A 12,399-nucleotide genomic window follows, 5' to 3' on the forward strand; every position below is an offset into this window, starting at 1 on the left:
ACCCGCTTTTGACACTTTTAACACTTTATATGCATTTTTTATTAATTTATCTCAACCGGGGCTCCTAAAGCGGGACGTCCAAAATTGATCAACTGGGACTCCTAAAGCGGGACGGAGGGAGTATTTGCGTACAATTTTATAGTCGCCTTGTGAAATTTTCAAAATATATTACTATTTCACTTACTAGTACTCCCTCCGTCCACGATTTAAAGAACTCTTTTACCATTTTGGTTTGTCCATGATTTATAGAATCATTTGTTTTATTCCACTTTTAGTATGTGGATCCCACATTCCAAACTTTTTATACTCACAATCCAATATAAAACTAATACTTTAAACGGGTCCCACATTCCACTCACTTTCTCCCTTTACTCTTATTGACAAAGTTAAACAATTTCTTAAAACTCGTGCCGAGTCAAAATGGATCTTAAATAGTTTGCGGAGAGAGTATATTCTAGTAGTAACATATTTATAAAAAATTTCAAATTTTAACGTATACATTATATTCTTCAATGATGAAACTAAATTGTGTTTCTTTATTTTAAATAAATACTATATCCTCCGTTCCAAAAAAATAAAAATAAATTTGTTTAATCATTCTCAATTCATCTATCAAAAATCAGTCCACTTGTAATTAGTATTAACTTCTTTTCACCATAGGTTAAGTTATACTCCTACAACTATTATTAATAACATTTGCCTTACTTACTATCACCATTTTAAGTACTACCATTATTTTCTCTCTCATAATCTATTAGTAATAAATTAGTTATAATGTTTTAGTTGTATTTTAATTCTTGTAGGAAAATTGCAATTCCATTATGAGAGCATCCTCAATGCATGCAGATGTCCCATAGCCTTTACGACAAACTTCTCAAAAACACTCCTGCCACGTCATTAAAGACATTCCATAGCCTTCCCTGCACAGTGGCGGACATCCCATAGCCTTCCCGCGCGGACTTCTCGCAATAAAAAAAATTCACAAATGAACCAAATTAAATAATATACGGAATTAATAAACAATGTACGATATTAAAATTTCGGCACGAATACGGGAAAAATGCAACGATTTTAATTTTAAAAAAAGCATACATATGCGTTGAATCTATATAGTTTGCAACGAGCCGTATATATAGAGTTTGAAAAAAAAAAAAAAAAAAAAAAAAAAAAAAAAAAAAAACGTCCGCATGCCACGCGGCGGACGTCCCGTAGGCTTCGCGACGGATGTCGCGCGAACGCCGCGGAACTCCCGTGTCCGCACGGGACGTCCGTCCCTAATGGCAGACGTCGGGCACGCCGGTCCGACGCCCGGCTGACGTCCGGCGCTCTGAATGAATATGAAATAAATAGATGGGTCAAGTTTTTGAGCCCAATTATTTTCATACTTAATTTGACTATTTGAGGATCTGAATTATGAGATGCATTGAACAAAACATGTTTCAAATCCTAAACGCAGCGCCAATTTATGGAGGCAAATCGAAATTTCAAAACATTTCTAAAATTTCCAATCTCCATAGCGAGCTTAACAGTCAAAACGAATTCAAAGTTTCAAACCACTTTCTCCTTCCCTCTCTCTTTGATGTCCAATTACCAAAAGCAGTAACCGCACCTGAATCTGGGATATTCAGGTAAATTCGCGAAACCCTGAATCAGTTCTCGTCGTGTTTTTCGGCGTCAGCTCAGTGTGTATGTGGGCCCCAACATAATCGATTGTGCTTTGTAAATTTTGTGCATTTTTATTGGGTCGGGTTTGCCTCTTAGCTGAGGTCACTCATCGCTATTCGATGGCAACTGGTCGCAAAGATTTGTCTTTTTTTTTATGGTGAGATTTTGATTGCAGATTTTAATCATGGACTTCACGACTGTGCTTTAGCTTAGCAAAACCCTGGGTAGATTACAATTGTTATAAACCCCCCTTTTGTTGTTTGATTGAGGGTTTCATATAATTTGATATTTTCTGTTTGTCAATTAAGGAATATTCCCCCTTTCTCTCATTTTCTGCATTTTCTTTCTTATACCCCTTGATTGGATCTAGGTTGTGTTTGGGGGTAGTATTGAATTGAATTCCAGTTTTAGATTGGGAATGAGGGAGCTAAGTATTGAGTCGTTTTACGCACGGCTAAGAGAGTCCGCAATAGCCTCAGCTTCATCTGCCCCTCTTCTAATTTTCCCTTCAACGTCAGATGTTGATTCACTCTGTGCGTTAAAAATTATAGGGAATGTTCTTGAATCTGATTCAATTAGGTATGCGTGTTACCCTGTTTCGAGTTTCAAGGAAATCCACAAGTATGCAGGGCCTAACCTGAGTTCATCCTCAAATGAGCCCATAACCATTTTGTTGATTAATTGGGGTTGCCATAGGGATCTTAGGAGGGACCTGCAGATTGGCCCCTTAGCTCGAGTTTTTGTCGTTGATAGTCATAGGCCAATTCATTTACATAATTTGAGTGACCAGAATGACTGTGTGGTGGTGCTTTACACGATGGATGATGAGAACCAGGCCGATCTGGTTTATGATTTTGACGTGTCCACTGTTGCAAATGCAAGTGAATTGAACAGTGATGGCGAGGTTGAAGAAGATTCGGAGAGTGAGGATGAAAATGAGAGTGATATTGAGGAGGGTGGGGAAGTAGGTAGAAAGAGGAGGAGAGATTCTGAAAATGAGGGGAACCCTGATAAGCTGTTCAAGAAGTTGAAGAGAGACTATTACTATATGGGAACTTACCATGGGAAGCCATCGGGATGCTTGATGTATGAGCTGTCGCATTCCCTAAGGAAGAACACAAATGAGTTACTCTGGTTGGCTTGTGTGGCTCTAACTGATCAGTTTGTACACGAGAGATTAACTGAAGAGAGATACCAGGCTGGGGTTATGGAACTTGAGCAGCATATTAACAGCTCAGGAAACTTGGATGCTATTACATCAGTCACGCTCAAGGATGGCACAAAGGTCACTGTGCCCGATTCTTCCAGAATTGCTTATGAGGACGAGCCTAGGTTGATGTTATTGCAAGAGTGGAACTTGTTTGATTCAATGCTGTGCTCATCATACGTTGCAACTAAACTGAAGACCTGGAGCGACCCCGGGTTGAAAAATATGCAGCTTCTTTTGGCCCGGATGGGGTTTGGAAGAGAAGAATGCAAACAGAAATACCAATACATGAGTGTAGAGATCAAACACAAAATGAAGGATATGTTTCAAAAGTTCCTTGCTGAGATTGGGCTCAGGGATTTCTACTATAGGGGTTTCCTGCTATTGCAGGGGTATAGCTCAAAAGTCTCTGCTGCAGATGTGGTGTATGGGGTTACTGCCCTTCTAGAGTCATTTGTGGAGGCGGATGGGTCTTCTGGCTCGAAGCAGTTTGGTGTGGCATATGATGCTTTGTCCTTCAACAAGGTCGAGAAGCTGGAACTGGGAATGAGACAGGCCATCAAGGTGCAACGGGCTGTTCTCAGACAAGGAAGCACAGCCATAACAAAGAAGGGATCAATAAGAAGTGGGAGTAAGTTCAGATGGGTAAAGCTTGAAGACTCTGCAGATTCAAAGCTTTTATGTCACCCTCAGGCTCTGACTAAATTAGGGTTCTTTCTGATGGATGCTCTACGTGAGAAGGGAGCAAGAATGAAACCTCTGATATGTGTTTGCTACACTGAAGAACAGAAGAAAGTGCTGATAGTTGGTATATGTGGGAAGCCACGGCTTGGTGCACGAAATGGAAATGCATTTGGAATTGCATTCAGAAGTGCAGCTGATGAAACCGGAGCTGAGTACTTCCACGAGCTCTTTGAATCGTCATGGATAGTCTTGGAGGCGGCTGCAGTAAATTCATTCATGATCAGGTTGACCGAGAAACTGTTGTAATTGTGACATCGTTTCAAATTTGTTTCACTTGTCTTTTTTCATTTAACAGTAATTCTGTAATTCATAAATGTCATTCTTGTTCTACTAGACTGATGATTTCTCTAAATAGTTTTAGCTTACATGTAACATTAATTACCACTATTCAATAACTAGATTGAATACTTCCAGACTATAGTTTCCTCTTTGAATACAACTCCAGAATTGGTTTATAACAGAAGGCATGAGATGTGTATCTTGATCAACTCTATATCACCTTGAATATATGAATGTGTTGGAGAAGTAGGACATCTCAGAATCATCAATCTTTGTAATATATTTTGATGCTGCTTATGTAATACTTATGTGATTTGTTAGAGGTGTGAATCCAAAATTTATTCCTATGTTTGATCTGACCTTATTTCGGGCCGGCGGGTCGTTAGACAGCTCTTGATATCTTATGAATTACTGTATTTACTTTTTTTCTCATGGACTGGAATATAGCATGATAGTGAACCTGGGATAAAATTTCGGGTCTAAAGTAGGATAGAACTTGGATTAGGTTTTTATGTTAGTATTGTTTTGTAGCATGGATAATTTTCCAGAAATATTGATTATTTTGAATGTAATCAACAACTCAAAAATCGACGAATACTTCCAGAATCGAAAATCTATGTATTGAAGATGAGTTTGAGTCCAAAATCAAGAATCTAATTCCAAAATTGAGAGTTTCATGATCTGAATAAATAGAAATCGATACCACATCGACACCAAACCTAGAAATTCATCCATAATTTGAAAAAACAAAAAAAAAAACAAAATACAAAAATCGGAAGAACAAATATGCCCCAAACATACAGAAATCCACTACAAGAAGACTAAATTGCAGAAATTATTATGAATTTGGATCTAGATTTACAGCAAGTACTCCACCAATCCCTCCCCTGTAATGTTTTCCAGCATAATACAGAGGGCATAGAGTCCGAAACCAAACGACGCCGGGCGCCGCCACTATCGCTAGGTGGCGAACGACGGCGGCCATGGAATAGAGGTCCAAGGTTCATGGAATAGATGTTGACGGAGAGGAGTGCTCAAGAGACAGAACAAATATGGTTTGTTGATGGCAGAGAGAGAGAGAGTGGAGTGGAAGAAATTGAAGGCGCTGATGGCAGAGAGAGAGATTGGAGGGGAAAAAATTGAAAGGTAAAGAGGAAACTTATTAAAACAGTGAATAATCCAACAATTTTTGGTGGACTTTTTTCCCAAGAGTAACAGTGGAATTTGGCACTGTTTACGCCGGGCCTGGATAAAATTCGATAGGCCCGTCGGGCTTTCCAAAAAATTATCCATAGTACAAAACATAGGTTTAGAATAGATTAAATGCCCCAATCCATACCTAACCCACGTACAAAACAGGCCCTTAGTATAAATATCCTTTCGAAACCTTGTATCTCCGTCCCAAATAGTTGGAGCATTTCTTTAGGGTACGAGATTTTAAAAATAATTGTATTAAAAGTTAATGGAGAGAGTAAAGTAAGAGAAGAATAAAGTAAGAGATACAAAGAGAGTACAGTATGAGGGATGATAAAATTTTTGCAAAAAAAGAAATAACTCAACTTACTTGGACAACTTAAAAAGGAATACAACAACTCAATTACAACTCAAAAAGAATACTACGACTTAACTACCTTGGAACTGATGGAGTAGTATTGATTGTATCTCTGAGCCAAAAATTTGGTCTCCTTTTTATTAATTTATTTTGTGTTTAAGATTAGTAGGAGTATACAAAAAAAAATAGTACTACAAACTCAGTGTTACTTATATAAATTAAAAGATAAATAATCATCGAGATCCATACTTTTAAGTAATTGTTGCTTCGTGATTTACTTCAGCACACAAAGTTATTAGTGAATTAGTAATGATTTCGAGTCTACAGTAAGATAATTGCCAATTTTCATGACAACTGGCGACATTATAAAAACATAAATTTATGAAATTTATATAATAAAATAATAATGCAAACTAGTGAATTACAGTAATTATGGAAAGAAAAAAAAGTAACTAGTTGAAAGTAAATAGAATTGAGTTGTATACATGGAAACAAGTATCTGAGATGGATTCTCATTAGATTGATATCCAATCCATTCCCTATAGGGAAACAGACTTCCAACTATTATATATAGCACTAGTTCGATCATTAGAAATTACTCCTCTCCTACCATAATTTTATAGATCATTGATCTCTCCAAGAATTATGGAGAAGAAGCAAGCTGTTGTTGAATTGAGGTTATGTGTGGGAATTGCTCCAAATCCGTGCCCCAACCCTCCTCCTACTCCATCCCCGGGCATAGTAATCGACGCGGAGCCTCTCCGGTGGGCCTATCCCGCCGCGGAGCAGCCAAGAAACAAAAGGAGGCAGGGCGCGGAGGCGGATGATCAAAGGGGCAAGCGGCGTAAGATTATAAAAAATAAAGAAGGCGAAAAGGAAGAGGAAGGTGAGAGTGCGTTGGTTCCCACGGTGGGGCTGCTGCGGGGGATTGAGTCGAGGGGAGGGATTGGTAAGCCTGTGTTGTTGTTCAAGAAGAAACTGGAGAAGTCTGACGTCGGGGCGCACCACAACAGGCTGATGGTGACGAGGAGGGAGAGAGTGATGGAGTTCTTGACGGAGGAGGAGGCAGCGGCGGTGGAGAGCGGAGGAGGGCTGGGGTTTGTGGGAGTTGACGATATTGGCAATGTGTATCATGAGTTGGTGTTGAAGAAGTGGGCGAGCATGGACATGGTGGTCGTCAATTCTGTGGGGTGGAAGAAAGTGGTTTCGAATAATAAGGGGATCAAAGGGGATGTTTTGGAGATTTGGGGTTTCAGAGATCGGAATCACAGGCCTTGTTTCGCCTTCTATTTTAGAGTCCGTTTGGAATTGACATTGTAGAAATTGTGTTTTTTTTTTTTTGTTTTTTTTATTTGTTGTTTGTTGTTTCAATTAATATGATGTTCTAGGTTTTATAATCAGACAGCTTCTATTACTTGATGTTTGTGGCGGTAAAATTAAATTGAAAAAAGACTTTAATATTTTTTAAAAATAGAGCCAATTGCTTAATCAGCAAATGCAATACTATTTACATATTAAATTAAACAATTTTTGTAAACGCCTTGATCTAGGGTAGCTAATTGTTTGTTTTAATTAATTAATAAAACTACAAACCGATACTATTACTAAACGAGTATCTATCTATATATTTATAATATATTATGATACATATCTTATATAAGCATCATTTTTGTTTAGTCCATATTTAATAAATGACGAGGATCACTACCACAAAACAATACATGTGATGAAGAAATTATACTACCAGAGGCTGAGGTGGCAAATTAAAAGGCAATGTTATACTTCATCAATCACATATAAATAAGCCAAATTTCTTTTTTCGTCCGTCCCATACAAATATCTATATTTATTTATAAAAACTTTTTCTCCTTTATTTTAAATTTATTATTTGTGGATCACGCTATCCACTATCCACTATACACTATTTTAACTATTTTTTCTTATTCTATTTTACTTACCAATTACGTAATAGAACTCGTGTAATCTTCAATTAGTCTATTTCTATAGGACGAAAGGAGTATGTATATCAATTGTGCGAGAAGATAGGATATGTACTTTGCTCCCTAAATGAGTGCCCAAAATCAACTTAGTCAAGGTGGCTGTCATCAAAACAAATATGTTGACATGAGGTTTGAACCATATTAGCCTCCTCTCAACATATTTGTTTAGAAATGAAGAAAATATTGATTATTTAAAGAAATAATTAATGCTACAATTGAAAAGCAAGAATAAATCTAATCGATGAAAGATTATAGAGGTAAATATAAATCACTACTTTCTTTGTTAATGTAAAGAGTTGGAATGTGATAGAGTTGATATCCGAACATAATACAATGTAATCTTTATGATTATTTGTATCTTTTATTATCGACATTGTCTTTATTTCCTCTTTCTAATTTCTATCATGGTATTAGAACAGTTAACTTTCAATAACTAACTGTTAATTCATTATTTATAATACTTAAAAAAATTTAATCAAGTTTAAGCTCGTCCCTATATATAAAAAAACACGGTTGATACACAAAAAGAACAAAAACTTAAAATTTCAGGTGGCTCCATTAGACAAGTGAAATTTGCCAATGCAAAGTTAAAGTGGTTTTTGAAAAATATAAGCAAAAACTGCAGAGATTAGCTCCTCGTTCCGAGTCAAAACAAGCTTCGTGACACGAGTCAAAAAACTGACATTGATGAATTGGAAAAGCTTTTTGATATAAGGTTTAATTTTGTTAATGTATATTGAAACACTCATGAATACGAGAATAAATTGTTTATCAAAATGAAATTGTCGCATGTTAAATAATGTAATGTCTGATAGTAATACTTAAATTGAGGGGAGTGTTGAAATAAACAAAAAGTAATGATTAAAAGACAAAATAAGACTACAATACAATTAGAATAAGAAAGGTGAAAATAGTTAGCAGACTGTGACATATTAAATCAATCCCCGGCCTATGGCTATGTACTGATTATTTAATGTTCAAATTCAATGAATTATACAGTATATAATAATTCTCTGGAATTCCCGTCGTTCACTTCTATATTAAAATAAAAGGGCAGCCATATGATAGATGTATATGTAGTAATATATTAACACAAGGAGGCGTTCGGTTTACGAGATTCTATTCAGGATTAAATTTGTAGTGGATTTAGTTCATGAGATTCAACTTCACAACTCAATTTTAGATGAATAATCATATATGAGATAATTAGTCATAGTTAATCCTCTATAACTAAAATACAGTAATACACAACTTAATCCTAGATTATATCTTGGTATTATTTTATCTTGAAACCGAACACTACCTTAGTTTATGGCTGATCAATATGTTGGTTACATGTGAACCCCTTATTTTACGTTTACCTATGGAATTGATAGATTAATAACATAAAATAAGTAGCATGAAAATTTTATAATCCTCGAAAACAAAGACTTAACAGTTGACCTAAACCATGTTTCCAACTTTCGGCTCCATAAATAGTAGGCTAGCATTTCTTCATCAAATAAGAGCATAATGGACGAAGAATTTCTCCGGCGTGTGCAAGAGGATTTTGAGGAGGATATAAGTGGGATGCGGCGGCCACCGCAGTTACCCTCGCCGGATCCTACTATCCACAAAAATAATAAAATGAAAAATGAAGGTAACAAAACATTTACTCCTCTTTTACATGATTTGTTGCACATATAAAAGATTTTTAAAATATTAATTGTGCATTTCAGGCTACAACCTCAAAGCAAAAGAGAGCTCATCAAATGAAGGCGGCAATATTAGTAGTATTATTGTAGCCGGAAAAACTGAAGCCAAAGGGATAAAATTCACCAAACCTCATGTACACGATCCGCCATGTCCCTATTGTAGTGTACGAAGTTCCAAATAAAACGTTGTGTTTTTTTTTGGAAAATTTTCCACTTTACTTTGGAGGAATCAATATCAATCAAAACTCAAAATCAACACTAGTATTCGGATTGGCCATTCGGATGTTCGATCGATTTTTTTTCCTAATTTGAATTTTGATTTTATATAAATTTGTAACTATCTGCAAACCGAATAATCTTAAAAATTCCTAAATAGTGTATTTTATTTTCTGCATTTTACTTTCAACACCTGCACCCGACGAGTTGGGTACCCCTCACCTGATTTCGGCCCAAAAGATAGTCACAATACCCGTCCCGCACCGTGTCGAGTATTATCCGATTGGGTATCCGCCCGATGCCGCGGGTACCCGACCCAGCCATTCTTTTAAAATCTTAATATTGTTGTTATTTTTATATTTTACTCCATAATATACTATTATCGAATACAATATTTATTTAATCCAAAACTTTTCGATTGTTAATCATAGTCGAATTGAATATCAGATTCTGAAAATACGGTAAATAAATTCAGTCTATACTAAATTTAATAATTTGATTGAATTATTCAGAGGACAACTTTGAATAACAATACGTGATCAAATTGAATTATTCAATTTGCAAATATATTTAATGTTAATAAAATGTTATTCAATTTTCAATCAAATAACAATACGTGATCACATTGAATTCGAATTTGATGTCAAATTTCTGAATATCTTATTTCATTAAAATCTAATTTTTTTCAATTTCTTTTTTCCCCTAGCTATTTTTTCTTTACTTTTGTACTTCGAATCATAGTTTATTTTCACGTCCAATTTTTAAAGTTTAATTATTTTCTTAATTATATTTTATTGATATTATTATTATTACTATTAAATGGTACTACTAACTTTATAAATTACAGTAAATATGTACCATAAAATTGATCTAGATACATAATTAAGTACAAAATTAATAGATATAGAATAGTGTCATGTGTTTTAAGTGTAACAAATTATTGTTTTAGATACGAATTACATATATAAATTGTTTTTTACATCAAACTCTACGCACTGAAGTTCTGCAAAAATATGACGTTCTTTAGGGTCACTACAATCTTTCTTTAATTCTTTCTTCATCTGAGGGTGGGTTATTTTAGTTTTAGGTGAATGGAATTATGGAACGCATGAATTGGGTTTGTAAAATTTCAGCTCGGTTAATTTTTTCTTTTGATTATGGCCAGTTAGGATCCGATCCGATAGAGCTACAAAACTTGATGGGTCGGGCCACCTCGACCCGACTAATTGTCACCTTTACGGTTATTAATCTTGGGCCGATTATTAATTCTTAGGTTTCTTAATTATCCAACTTCCCTCAAGTAATTTACGATTTTTTGCTCCTTTGTTGGTTTTAAAATTTATTACAACAGAAAAGTATATCCAGGAGGAATTATGAAACCGTATCAATTTTTAAATAAGTCACTGGCTATAAGTAATTACTACTTTTACTAATTTAAGGCTTGCTTCGAGATTGAAGAGTAGTTTTCAACTTTTCGTGACCTTCAATTAAATAAATCCTTTTGTTCTTTAAGAATATTAAATAAACCAATTGAGAACGAAAAGTTTGTTAAGATGCAAAATTTTAAAATAGAATTGTCAAAGGTGATGTGAGCATTATGAAATATATCTATCGTCATAATTTGTCATCATCAGTAGACCAATTAAGTACTACTACAATATACTAATGATACTAATGTGGTGGTACCATGATTTTCTCCAAACAAACATGGTGTGTTATATGTGAACATTTTTATTTTAATTTTAGGGTCACCAACAAGCTGTAATTTATCGCGTTAGCCTATGCCTTACCACGTGATTGGATTTTTAAGTATTTTATAGTACTAATGCTGTGTTAGTTTACCTTTGTAGGTTACAAATTAGATATTTTAATGCATTTTAGGTTTAATTGTGTGCGTCTTTGTAGTTTACAAGCAATATAAGCGTGTTTAAGCTTAACTCTCGTTTTATTAGTTGCTTGATAAGTTTCGTTAGGTTATAAAGAAAATAAAATAGTAAAAATAAGTTACACCAATCTTTCAAAGCTAATAGTCACTTCATTTTGAAAGATCTTTGCATAAATATCTTTCCAATCTCAATAGGAGTCAAGTAAAAATAATTTACAGATCATATTTAAGAAATTACCAAACACATAAATACGACACTCGATCGACTGACGTGTCAACTGCAAACCACTCAACCGAGAGGTTCGGGAACATGCCACTTGATTGAGTGGTGTGTCGAGAGAGTCCATAACATGTCACTCGACCAAGTAGCACGCAAACTACACACCACTCGACCGACATAAAAATTGGAGGTTCTTCCACTATAACTTACATTCACTCGATATAAAAGTTTACAAGGTCCTTTTTAGTGTGGAGGTGGTCCTTTCACTAACTCATTACATATTTACATTCACATTCTATTATAAAATTACGAATATATAAAGTTGAATCCACATTTCACTAACTTTTTACATTTTCTTCTCTTTAAATTTCTTAAAACCCACAACGAATGTAATGTGGACAATATTTGGTGGATGGAGGGCATAGATGTTTTATATTCTAGAGTTTAATTTTATTTATGCTATTTTGTGACATCTTGCATGACCTGAATAACTCAGTAATTATATTGTCTATTTTTCATGCTCTTTAACTCAAAATTATTATTAATACATAAATTTGGAACTCTATGCTTAAAACCGTTTAGATGATAGACGATATTCTAGGGTGATCAATTAAGGGAATTGTACAACTCTAGCTAGTCCTACCACTTTTACGTTAGTCTATTAAGAAATTTATTACTGTACCTAAGAGCATCCATAACGCTATGGATCGCTCGCGAGTCCCAGCCCGGGGGCAGCGTTAAATGGTGGAGCGTTACAGCCTGGGCCGGTCCCGGTGACGCAGTTACGTCCCTGGGTTGCTCCCGAGGTCCGGCCCGGCTCAGCGTTACACGGCGTGGGACGTGCCGCAATGCGGCCCGGCCTGGTGTTATTTGGGGTTCGGGCTGGACCGGGACTCAACTTCAATTTTTTTTTATTCGGAAATTTATCTATAAATAC

The 12,399-nt window shown here is 35.5% G+C and overlaps 2 protein-coding genes across 2 annotated transcripts; both read left to right on the forward strand.

The window, feature by feature from the left end:
- The first annotated feature begins 1,421 nt into the window (after positions 1-1,421).
- On the forward strand, positions 1,422-4,032 carry LOC125219603 (cell division control protein 45 homolog). Its single transcript, XM_048121623.1, has one exon. The coding sequence runs from the start codon at positions 2,084-2,086 to the stop codon at positions 3,860-3,862; it is 1,779 nt and encodes a 592-aa protein (XP_047977580.1). The 5' UTR covers positions 1,422-2,083; the 3' UTR covers positions 3,863-4,032.
- Positions 4,033-6,092: 2,060 nt separating this feature from the next.
- LOC125221205 (B3 domain-containing protein At2g31720-like) lies at positions 6,093-6,767 on the forward strand. Its single transcript, XM_048123330.1, has one exon. The coding sequence runs from the start codon at positions 6,093-6,095 to the stop codon at positions 6,765-6,767; it is 675 nt and encodes a 224-aa protein (XP_047979287.1).
- Positions 6,768-12,399: the final 5,632 nt, after the last annotated feature.

The sequence above is a fragment of the Salvia hispanica genome, chromosome 4 (assembly GCF_023119035.1).
Source record: "Salvia hispanica cultivar TCC Black 2014 chromosome 4, UniMelb_Shisp_WGS_1.0, whole genome shotgun sequence".
Taxonomy (NCBI): domain Eukaryota; kingdom Viridiplantae; phylum Streptophyta; class Magnoliopsida; order Lamiales; family Lamiaceae; genus Salvia; species Salvia hispanica.

Excerpts from the sequence above, each read along its gene's own strand:
- LOC125221205 (XM_048123330.1), top strand. The coding sequence starts at position 6,093 with ATGGAGAAGAAGCAAGCTGTTGTTGAATTGAGGTTATGTGTGGGAATT.
- LOC125219603 (XM_048121623.1), top strand. The coding sequence starts at position 2,084 with ATGAGGGAGCTAAGTATTGAGTCGTTTTACGCACGGCTAAGAGAGTCC.